Source organism: Drosophila busckii, chromosome 2L (assembly GCF_011750605.1).
Source record: "Drosophila busckii strain San Diego stock center, stock number 13000-0081.31 chromosome 2L, ASM1175060v1, whole genome shotgun sequence".
Taxonomy (NCBI): domain Eukaryota; kingdom Metazoa; phylum Arthropoda; class Insecta; order Diptera; family Drosophilidae; genus Drosophila; species Drosophila busckii.
Window position 1 is genome coordinate 12,344,840 of NC_046604.1, and position 12,211 is coordinate 12,357,050.

Genomic DNA, 12,211 nt, shown 5'->3' on the forward strand with positions numbered 1-12,211 from the left:
TTCCCACGCCGCAAAATCCGGCACACTGTCATCCACGTAGTTATTTGTTGTCTTTCTGCAACTTCGGCTTTTTGAATTGCATTTGTTATTAACGATGCAATTTCACTTTAAAATTGCTGAACCAGACGCAGGTCCATCGGCTAGTAGTAGCGCCGGTAATCCACACAGCTCACTGCAGCCACAGCAGCCAGCTGTGCTAATCGAACCTAAGGATGCACAGCACGAGATAAAGCTACAGTGCGCACCCACTAAAAAACACTATGAAATTTTTATAAACTTACTATTTTCACAGAAATATTGTGGCCACCTTCTCCGTAGATTGTGAGCTGGATTTAAAGTTGATCAACTCGCGGACTCGCAATTCAGAGTATTCCCCTAAGCGCTTCCGAGGAGTAATAATGCGTATGCATTGTCCACGATGCACTGCACTCATCTTTCGAACAGGTAAGATTATCTGCACGGGAGCACGTAACGAGATCGAGGCCAATATGGGCTCTCGCAAATTTGCGCGAATTCTACAAAAACTGGGCTTCCCTGTAAAGTTTGTGGATTACAAGATACAGAATATTGTGGCCACAGTGGATCTGCGTTTTCCCATCCGCTTGGAGAATCTAAATCAAGTGCACGGTCAGTTTAGCTCATATGAACCAGAAATGTTCCCAGGTTTAATATATCGCATGGTAAAACCGCGCATTGTTTTATTAATCTTCGTCAATGGAAAAGTGGTTTTCACCGGCGCCAAGTCGAGAAAGGATATAATAGAGTGTCTAGAGGCTATATCGCCTATATTGCTTAGTTTTCGTAAAACATAGATAATTGTATATGTATGCATGTTATTATAGCCATAAGTATAAGCAAACATTTTATATATTGTATATTAAATAAAACAATGCAATTATTTAGAAGAAAAAACATTTAATTTTTATGTTTTTTTAATTTATTTGTCGATTTTCATCAGTTACAGTAAAAACATTTAAAATACAGATATAATTTTTTTCACTTTCAAGTTTAAATTTTCTAACTCTCAAGCGGGGACGGAGTCGTTACTCTATATATAAAAAGTGATAGAGAGCATCGTTAGCTACACGTGTTACATGGCTATATAATCGTATGTATATGTATATAATATACAAAAGTTGTAAGGCAAAGGTGGTGCTATTTGCTTCAAAAGTACATATAAAACTTATTAGCTAATTAGATTCATTATTCAGTTTGTTTACAGTATTTCTTTGTTGGACGGTTCCTTAAACGTTATTAATTTGTTTGTAAATATATAGATTCATTTTGAGTGATATGCATGCTTTAGACAGAAAAGGAAAAACATAAAAAACAATTGCTACAAGCTAATAAAGGCAATTTGTGAGTTTTTTCAAGACACTTTGTTGTAGTTGCGGCTTTTTGAAAGCGCATTTGTTGTTTGTTTTGTTGTTGTTTTGATTCGAGTTTCATTGCTTATGTATTAAAACTATAATGTTTGCTGTATTGACTGCTGCTCCTGCTTTGTACAATATTCGTTTTGTTTAACATCAAAAGACGGAATGTAATTTCGTAAATAAAAAACTAAAATGAACTCAACATGTAAATCGTGTGTGTGGGTGGCGACGTATTGTTAACTAAAGTTTAGAGAGTGTATGGAGATATAGCTTAGGTATATAGCTGCAGCATATTGAGCACTAGATGCGTACGACTGCGCAGCAGATATACAAAGACACTAAAGAAGAGCAGAGAGAATGACATGGAGGCACGCCAGCCCATATTGTAGATGGAACAGTAAGGACACTGTGAGCTGCCGCAGACCTCGCAAATGTTGAGCAGATACGTAGGCAAAGCATCAAAGATGGACTCATTAAAGCGCTCTGTAAGAAATTACAATAAATAAATGTTCTATAGCTTAGTTAATTAGTCTTACCAGGCGCATAGTAATCATAGACGCGCACAGGCAAATAACGCGACATATTTGCTACTGGATACCAGCGCTCAATGGTAAAGTTAACACAAATATCCTCATGATCCAGCTGTAATAAACAAATACTTGAATTAAAAACTGTTAACTATAACAAACTTAAATGCCAGCTTACAAAATCAAAATAGAAGACTACTTTGCGCTCTAGATAACGCGCACGTCGCAAATTTCTCACACGATTGCTGAGCACATAGGTGTCCAGCTTTTGTTGTTGCATCCAATAGCCAGTGGGTATGGCTACATCCAGCACAGCCATGCCCGAACGCTCGGCTTCTTGCGTATTTATCCAGCTATAAACGGAGATACACAAGTTAGCATTTAGTTTAAGTAAATGGCTTTAAGCGCACTTACTGTTGACAGGCAACATAAGATATATGCGACTGATTTCTGCCATGGAAGATAGCTTTGGTGTGGAGTGAGAACGCTGGCACTGGTGGCTTGGTCTGGAACTTTTCTATATCCACATTGTATTGCACATGCATCTGGAGTATCGCATAACCAGCGCCCTTGGCTTGCACTTTGATAGTGCCCCAGGCATCGGGTATCTGTAAGTTTAAATAGAATTTAAATAATGAAATACAATTTATATTTTTCACTCACCTCAATGCTCTGCAAACGCGCCAGATTAGTGTCATCGATATGCAGCTCCTGCGTCTTGCCGCCCTGTGAGCTTGCCTCAATTTCAACGCTCAGCGAGGAAACATCCCTGATTCTGGAGCGCACTGTATATTCCACCAAGGCGCGCAATGCAGCGCTTGTATCCTGCGTTGACGCCCAGCCGCCCTCATTGAGACGTTGAGCATTCAGCCAGCGCACAATGGGATCCACAAAGAACTCACGACGCGCCACATAAACCAACAGAGCATATGCAGTTGTTTCTATATTCAGTGAATCGTATTCATACGGCAGACGTGGTAGAGTAAACCATTTTTGATTCTCTAGCTTGCGTGGCGGTTGTGGCAGCTCCTGATTGCCCCAATACATAAAGTCGCCTATAGTGCGCGCATGTCCTCGCAGTATGGCAAAGACATGTTCAGCAATGGGCGAGTTGCAAAGCTGCAAGGCATAAGCAGTGATAGCTACATCGTAGGGTTCCTTGGTGTCTTGCAGGAACTGCAGATTACGCTCAATCCAGGCAATGGCGCGCTGCTGCGCCAAAGCAACACGTGAGCCCAAAGTGCCCGAAAGATCTTTAACAGTAGCCAGAGTAATGAGCACGTGGGAAGTCAAAGTAATGTTGCGATTACGCAGCTGCGTATAGCCGGCAAAGTTGGTGCGATTCATTTTACGATCCGGCAGCCAGGTGACCTCATAGAAGGCGCCCTCGGGCGATTGATGTTGCAGCAGCCAGCGCATGTTCTTCTCTATAATGGCGGCATCAATCCAGATAAAGTTCTCCCACTCATAGAACGAAGCTTCCTGGAAGACGCGCAAGCAGTAGCTGGTAAGCCAAACTGACGAGTCCGAGTTGTTCCAATCGGAGCGGAACAAGCTGAAACTGCCATCGGCACGCATAAAGCTAAGCTGACGCTGATAGCCAATGTTCATATGATAAAAGGCATTCTTCTCCAGCGTTTTATTGCGCTGATTAATCAAACGCATATACATAATGGTATAAAGATTGGCAGCAAAGCTGAAAGCGTTCTGTTCCGCCGACTCCATGGGCAGATAAAGCAAAGAGCTGGCATTGACAGGCATAGTAGGGAAGATGGGACCCACGACATCGCCGACAACTGAAATGCGCGCACGATTGGAGCCATAGACAAAGTAACGATCCACTTGATAGGGTATCTCTGGAGTTTGTGTAACATTCACATGCATGTACTCCAAGACATAAGCGCGATTGGACAAATCCAGAAGCACAGATTGATGACGATATTGCGGCAGACCATCGGACTCCACATGCAGCATGCGCTTGATTGTATCCGTGCCCAGCAACGTGGCCACATGCAATGTGACTTCAATATCTCCAAGTCTTTGCGGCACCACTGGCACATAGACCACTGTCGTACCCTGCGCATCCAGATAGATAAAGAACTGATGCTCACCAAAGCTGGTGCGTGGATTATAACTGCGCACAATGCCATCCTCCTCCACATGCACGAACTTGTAGTTGGGGCTGCCATGCAGCACGACTGTAGCTTCAATGGGTGTGGTCATGTAATTGAATACGGTCACCCTAATGCCCACCTGTTCACCCTGTCTGCATACATTGGGCATTTCCACATTGATAAAGAACGGCTGGACGCCCACATACTCCAGCGCGCGATTCAACATGCCAAATCCTTTAGAGGGACTTACACTAAACGCGCTCACCATCCAATACGCTGGGCGATCCGGCACTTCCACATTGAATATATAGCGTCCATGTGGTCCTATGTTCACATCCTTCCACAGCCAAACGTTCTCGTAATGCCGCAGCACGCGATTAAAGCGATACTTGCGATAGTTCAGCAGCTCTGTGTCATTCCTGATCATGCAGCCAATCTCATCTGTGCCATCTTCGCAATCGAACATGCCATCGCAACGTTTCTCCAAGCGATAGCAGCGTCCGCTCAAGCATTCGCCATAGCCCAAAGTGCGATTGCAGTTATCCTGTCGTCTGGGCACATAACCATCCGTAAATACAATAAGACCGCTGTACTCGAACGTGCGATTGGCATCAATGCCAAAGCTACTGGCTGGGAAATAGACCAGCTCATCGGGATTACCTTCATGCGAATACCATATGTGTTTATAGGTGCCATTGGTTTGCTCATCAAAGTTGCTCATTTTGGTTATAATCTTGGCATAGGTCAGCTCATTGCCCGCCTGCATTGTATAGAACGCGCTATCAATGCCCGAGAGGCCTACAAAGCTGCCAGGCTCACCAAAGATGGCCACCTCGACCTTCTCGCCAGTGCGCGCCTTGCGATTATTAATATAAACTGTAAAGTTATTGCGACTTATGCCATTGACTGGGAACGTAAGCGAGTCAGCAACGACTTGACCTTGCGGTGTAATCTTCCATACCACCATGGTGGCCACTGGTGCCATCTCGGCGCTTAAGACCACTGCTATGGTGCGTATGCCTTCGGTGATGGTCTCTCTGTCGTTAACCAATATAACACCCTTGGACATAATCAGATAGTTGAACTCCTCCAGATAAAAGTTGGTGCGTATGTGGAAGATGATATATTCGCCCACCACTGGCTGCTCCGTGCTCGTGGTGATCTTAATGTGCTGATTCCTTGGCGAGTAATGCGATACAAGCAGCAGCTCCGTGCTCAAGCGCTCTCCGCGCGGATCCAAGAATACAGCCTGCGTAGATAATTTTGGTATTTGCATTAATAATAAAGTAAGGATTACAAAATCAATTGAATACACTTCATGCACAGGAGTGCCACAACAAGCCCCGGTTACACTAAGCCAACCAATGCTACAATTGTTTCAGAGCTTCGATTGCAGGGACTGAACTGCAATCTTTAGCAGCGCATCCACAATTGCAGCATTGGCTCTGCACCACTCAACTTCGCTAGTGTTTGCTGTGACACCCCTGGACACCAAGCATACTCAAGCGATTCTGTAATCATCACTTTATTATTAATGCAAACATATAATTAGATTATATTTATTTGACTTACCTGCAGTCGCATATTCTGTATGCCATTGAGAAAGTCTCGCGACTGTGGGCGCTCATCCAGGTTCAAATCGTTGCGAATATCAATCTTCAGCTCCCAAACGCCATCGTTCTGCTGCGACATGTGCAAGCGTTGAACGGGCCAATCGCGTCTGCCACCATTGCGACTCTCTACAAAGCCGCTGACCTCCATCAGGCCCTGGCGCAGCAAATTCGGATTAATGGGCGAACCGTCATGATACTCCACAGCAATATAAGTAGTAAATGGCATAGCTGGCTTAAAGACTTGCGGGGATTCACCCATGAAAGCAACACGCAGACTGGAATTGTACACACGCGCCACGGCATAACCGCTGATGACTTCATCGTAGAACTTTTCACCCACAGTGGCTGTAATAAGTATTTCCATATTGGCCAAATTGGGCACCAGCAGCTCCAGCTCACGCAGCGGCCATTTAAAATCAAAGGTGCCATTGAAGTAGCGCAGAAAGGGTAAAGCATTTCTATAGGTGCTGCGCCAGCTGTCGTAGTTTTCAAAGTATTCGGGCTTGCGCACCCAAAATGGCCACTGCTCCTCGAACTGATAGTTACGCTCCACGACATACTGATTGCGATAGAGCGTATCCTGCGGCAGATCCACGCCATCCTGCGGCAGCTGTGGGGGTATATTGTAAGGCTGTTGTGGATTCAAATTTGGATTATTGTAGCGCCCGCGCTCCAGGTACAAATTCTGCTGCTCCAGCGGCGAGCGTCCCAAGCGAAACTTTTCGTTCAACACTTGATTGCTAAAGTAGCCTATGGGACGTATGGTGGCCTTCAGCGTTAGATTGCCACGCACTGGCAAGCCGCTGGTAAAGTTGGCCATGATACGTCCATAGATAAACGGATCGGTGGTAAAGAAGTAAGCAGGCATAGTGACATTCACTTCGAAGCGCGTCTGATAGTATTCCTCAACGGTAAAGTGGCTCTCCTCCTGCTGTCCTTGCGCTATAACGCGTATAGTCCATTCACCAAAGCAGGGCTGATCGGATAACTTGTACTCCAGCGAAACGGAACCCAAATTGGATTGACTGTGTACATGGATTAAAATATTAATAAATTGCAATATAGTTGGCAACTTGCTCTCTAGGCAAACTCACCGCGACAGCCAACGCTTGAGTATATGACGATTCGGATCCAGCATATAAACATCTATAGCATTATCGAAGCCCTTGAGTTCGGTAGTAATAGGCAGAGCACGGAAGCGCACTGTTTCTCCCTGCATATAAAGCGGTTTATCTGTTTGCACAAAGATCGTCATGGAGCGCTGGCTAAAGTCCAGACGCGTGTGATTCAGGAAGGCCACGCCACCAAAGACATTCTGATAGAAGCCTTCGACGCGCAGTCTGTAGTCGCCATTGACGCTGGTGGGCGGTATGCGCATGAGCAGAGTCTCGGGCACGCCCTCCTTGACATCCTTGGAATCACCGCTGATCTGCACGCCATCGCAGCTGATACTAGCGTGAACTGTTATGGGATATTTGGCTTGGAGTATGGAGACGGACACCTGATAGATGAGACCCGGACGCACCATGCGCGAGGCAACTATAAAGTAGGTGGGCTCGCGATTATGTAGCGTATCCAAAAATGTAGCCTTGATGTTGTATGAGGATTTGCCGCGATTTAAGCTCGGCTCCTCGGGATCATAGGCGCCCAGACGTGGCTTGTTGTAGTCATTCTGTTGGCCCAGCTCATTATAAGCGCCATCAGTGCGGAAGAGCGTGGGATTTGCATTTGCATTGAGATTGGGATTGAGATTCGGATTACCGCCATAGAGCTGTGTATTGTCATAGGGCGTGCTGGCGGAGCTTGGCAACAGCGGCTGCTGTTGTTGTTGCTGCTGCTGCTGTTGTTGTTGTTGTTGCTGCTGCAGATAGTAGTTGTTATCAATTTGTGCTGTCGTCAGTTGCAGCTGCAGCAGCAGCAGTGCATGCAACACTTGCCACAAGCGCTGCATATTTCCAAATGTTGCCAACGCTGCAAAGAAATAAAAATCAATCAACAATGCATCACTTTGTATAGAATATGATGTGCATTTGATGTCTATATATAGCTAGTTGCTTTGATTTCAGTTTAGTTTCTGCTTATGCGTGCCCCTGTGGCGCGTTTAGCGGCGTCTGCCTGTTGCGCTTCACAGATTTCCGCGTGTTGTTTGTGCTTGCAACAGCGTAGCCCATAAATAATACAACAAAATATTATTCTAGTAGCATATAGCATGCATTCATTATAATCTGTTGCACTTTTGCATTTTCAAGCGATAAATCCGACAGTGCGAGACTCTGTATGCGTTCAAAATACAAATTAAAATTGCATTTTAAAAAAGGAATTAGCTTAACATCAAAACAATTTGTTGTGAATGCAGCTGTTTCTAGTATATATCGTATAAATCTGTTCTAAATTATATTTATATTTTTCCTAAGCTCTTTAAATCCTTAAGTTTTATAAATTGAATTGGATAGCGCATTTAAAATGCGTCTGTCAGTTCCAAACTATGTTCAGCTCATTAGTTCAACACAAGAAAAACCAAAAATCTGTGTTGTTAGCATGTCAGCATAGCTTTTCCCAGCTTGTTCCCATAATTTAACAACTCACAACCATATTTTACTTTTCACAAGTGCCTCAGAACTTGTAGCCATGACGTATAAATCAACTTATGGACTAAGCATAACCATAGATTAAAGACTTGCGCTGCATAAAACATTAAACGAGGGCGACGTGCATTTTATTTATAGGCAGCAGCTATGCGTGGATTTTGGGACGCCGCCGCTTTGTCGATTTTTAACACAGACACACACACACACACACACTTGTAACATTTAAAATATGTCAAATTTTTAAGTTAAATGTCATTTCAAGTGGGCGCAGAGCAATTAGTCTTTGATATGGGATATACACCAAATGCAAAGTGGAGCGCAACTAAGGGTTTTAAATTTTCGAAAAAATAGACAAATACATACAGATTTGTATTTTATGTGGAGCATAGTTTTATCTAGAGAGAAAACTTGGCAAGGAAAATGAGACTAAAATTAGTAAAGGAATTTTAGTTTAGTATATAAAATTAGGAAGAGAAATTCTTGAATTTTTTACACTCACAAGAGCAGGGGGCGGCCACAAATTTTGAATTTGGGAGTAACATATAAAATAATTTACAACAAACACTGTGAGCACTGAGAGCAGTCAGAGCAAGGACTTGGCCACTCCTGCACAAGAGAGTACAATTTTATTTTAAAATTCATTCTTATTTAACAAATACACTAACAGTTGCTGCAGAGTGTCAAAATTTTGATGCATTGTTGCATAAAATTAAAAGAAAATAAATAATTGCAGTCTTATCACGATTAACAGCGCACCCTACGAGGCGTAAAAGAACACAGGACCAGGACCATAAGTCACTTGACCCAGGAACAAACTGAATAGAAATGTTTAAATGGGGTGGAGAGAAAGAGAAAAGCAAATGCATTTGAAAGGAGCGCATTGCCGGGTAACAGGCAAGCGCAGAGAGATGTTGAGGTAGAAGATAAAGTGTCGGTTACCTGCTGACCATACCTGCAGTTTGTCTATGTGTGCGTGTGCACATTTGTGTGTGTGCGCTGAAGCAGCAGAAGTTACTGGCCATAATGAAAACAAATGCCAAGAGAGCGAGAGAAGCGAGACGAAAATGAGAAAACACGTAATAATAATTCGAGTCAACAGCGGCCATAGTAATCCACCCTTTTGTACGGCTGTTGCAGAGACGCTGCACAGACGCATACATACACATGCATGCAGCCAGACAGACAAGTGGCATTAATTAGTATAAAGACCGCATTAGGGGTAGGAGTAGGGCAAAAGTGCAATTGCAAAAAGGCCCTGCTGCAAATTTCACAAGGGTTCGCGCATGGCACATGGCTATGAAATTTGAGTGCCACACCAATTTTCATTTCCAATTGGCCCAGCAGGTGTCCACAGCCAGACAGGATAGTATGAGTTTTTCTTATTGTTACTGCAATATCCTGCGTCCTTTTTGGCAGACATTCCCATGGCATTTTTATTAAATTTAAATGCAAACGCTTATATTAATGTAACTCTTTTTTAATTTTCGGTCAACGCCCATGTGTGGAGGCAACAACAACAACGATATAATAACAACGCATAGTTATTTGAGCCAGACAGCAAAAGCAAACATTTTGGGCGGGTCGCTTTATTTTTTTCTCATTGATTTTCACTCACTTGCACTTACCTTTTGTATTTATTTTAGCTATTCACGCTATGCAACAGTTTGGGCACATTATATTTAATAATTAAAGCAACACAAATCAAACTTTTAACTTAAATTTTAAATAAATGAAAGAACACAAAAAACACAGCAGCAAAATCCACACCCGCTACGCGATGACTTATGCTTGGAGGTGGCAATATTACAATTATCGATGGTTGATATCAAGGCACCACCAACGATTGCTTTTCTTACTATTTCGATACTATCGTACTTAAATTTTCTTAATTTTGTTCATTTGATACAAAACTTTAAGCTAATATTTAAAAAAGAGTGTGCAGAGGTCACATGAATTGTGTTTTTTATATATTGGTTGTTTATTTTGGTTAATAATCCACCTCTTAATAATAATAGTGCCAGCGAGTATTATCTACAATAGTACTGCCGCCCGGCCACGTATGGTAACCCTAAATTGTATCCGGGCTCAGGCATGTTCGGCGGATAATTCGGATACAACATGTCATGTCGAGTGTTATCGACAGCTATTCGACAAGCAGCTCGATTGTTTTTGTGTGTGTGTACTGTATGCGTGTGATGTAAGGTCATTCGCGTGAAAATATCAGCGAGGAAAAAATCGAATTTTTGTGTTTTGTGTGCTAGGTAAATTCCAAAAATGTGTAAAATAATGCAACTAAAGGCAATGCAATTGCTATGTTAATCAAACCGTGTGCATTTCTACGCAGTGAACACGTGTAAAATTAAAACGAATTCAACCAAACGCTGAAAATTATGACAAAAGCACCAGGCAACTCATACACTCTCACATGTACGCACGCTCATACACACATATACGCACACACACATACACAAAGTCGGAGGAGCTTGAGCTAGAACCTAGAGTTGTCAACGCTGTGCAAAGAATTTCGTCATTGACTAGTGTATATGTGTGTGTGTCGCGAGTTGCTCCATGTGTGTGTGGTCGAGTGTGTGTGTGCGATGGTAGAGTTCTGGTAGTAAAACAAAAAATAATAAAATCTACGCAAAAAAAAAAAGTGAAAATACACACAAATTAGTGAAAATTTTGTTGCGTGTGGCAGTGGTAAATGTAGCGGACCGCCCACACGCTAAATAAAACTCGCCAGCGTTTGAAAAACTATTACATAAATAGTGCAAAAGTGTAATTGTAAATGTTATTGAAAAGCGCAAGGCGAAGGTGTCGTCGACGCTGCCGCTGCTGCTGCTGCTGCCGCGAACGCTGTCGTCATCGCGGCTAGCAATAAGAAGAAGAAAAAGAATAGAAATAGAAGGAGCAGCCCAGAGCTTTAAATTCTGTTACTATTTTTGCACTTGATACTCATGCTCAATACATATGTACATACATACTACACACACATATGTATATCATATGTATGTATATACATACTTTCTTAAATCTCGTGACTTGGAAGTTGTGTTATAAAGTATATTGACTATAATTCGCCTGGCAAAATCAACTAATAATTACTATTGCTCTAGCTCGATTTTTTTTTTCATATTCCTACACCCGCATGCATGTGTATATGTGTGTGTGTGTGTGTATGAGTGAGTGACCTCGTGTCTGTGTGTCGCGTGCTTTTGCATGTATGTGTGTGTGTGTGTTGGCCAGGCGGCAACGGCAAGGAGTGTCATGCGTATTTTGTATGCTTCTTCTTTAAGCTCCCACTGCCACCCACAGGCACAGTTACAGTCACTAATACAAACAACAACAAGCTGCTCCTTTGCTCCCAACGAGTTTTATCTTGTTTTCCGTTTTAATCATATGCGGGCAACTGAGGCAATCACGTCATCCAGCCTGACACACATACATTTAAAAGCGTGAACGCAAAGCCGCCGCCAAGTTCACAATTTGTTGTGCTTATGTATGCGTGTGTGTGGGCGATGCGTGAGTTTGATTGTTATTTTTATTATTATATACTTTATTGTTAAGCTCAATCAAATTAGCCATCCACACGCTCAACATAAATTGTGTTTATAATTGCAGCAAGTAATAAACAAAAACTTGAGCACAGCATCAAATGCGTCAATATGTGTATATGTATACATGTGTGCGTTTATATCTCTCTGTGTGTGTGTGTGTGTGTGTGTGTGTGTCAACTGTGACTGGCAACACACTGAGTCATGGCCTAGGCGATGACGTTATGTTCTCTGTCTCAAAATTGGCAATTTTTTGCCGTCTTGGAAGCAAAACACAAAAAAACATTATCAAATTTGTCTTATGTTCCCCACACACACACACACGCACACACAAAAGAAATTCCACCACAACAGTAAATCGATAACGCCGCTGCCGCCATGAATCGATAGCACATGCGTTTTTGGCCGGGTTAAGCGTATTGAGAGCACACGCGCGCTCAGC

At 42.8% G+C, this 12,211-nt stretch overlaps 2 protein-coding genes across 2 annotated transcripts; one reads left to right on the top strand and one right to left on the bottom strand.

Moving 5' to 3' along the window:
• The first annotated feature begins 31 nt into the window (after nt 1-31).
• LOC108605586 (TBP-related factor) lies at nt 32-854 on the top strand. The gene is made up of 2 exons (XM_017995360.1): nt 32-237; nt 293-854. Exons 1-2 carry the CDS (start codon nt 95-97, stop codon nt 810-812), a joined length of 663 nt encoding a protein of 220 aa, XP_017850849.1. The 5' UTR covers nt 32-94; the 3' UTR covers nt 813-854.
• Nucleotides 855-947: 93 nt separating this feature from the next.
• On the bottom strand, nt 948-9,905 carry LOC108605576 (CD109 antigen). Its single transcript, XM_017995349.2, has 8 exons — nt 9,841-9,905; nt 6,722-7,598; nt 5,587-6,652; nt 2,564-5,263; nt 2,315-2,508; nt 2,079-2,253; nt 1,910-2,015; nt 948-1,856 (listed from the first exon to the last, which is right to left on the bottom strand). Exons 2-8 carry the CDS (start codon nt 7,576-7,578, stop codon nt 1,645-1,647), a joined length of 5,310 nt encoding a protein of 1,769 aa, XP_017850838.1. The 5' UTR covers nt 7,579-7,598; nt 9,841-9,905; the 3' UTR covers nt 948-1,644.
• Nucleotides 9,906-12,211: the final 2,306 nt, after the last annotated feature.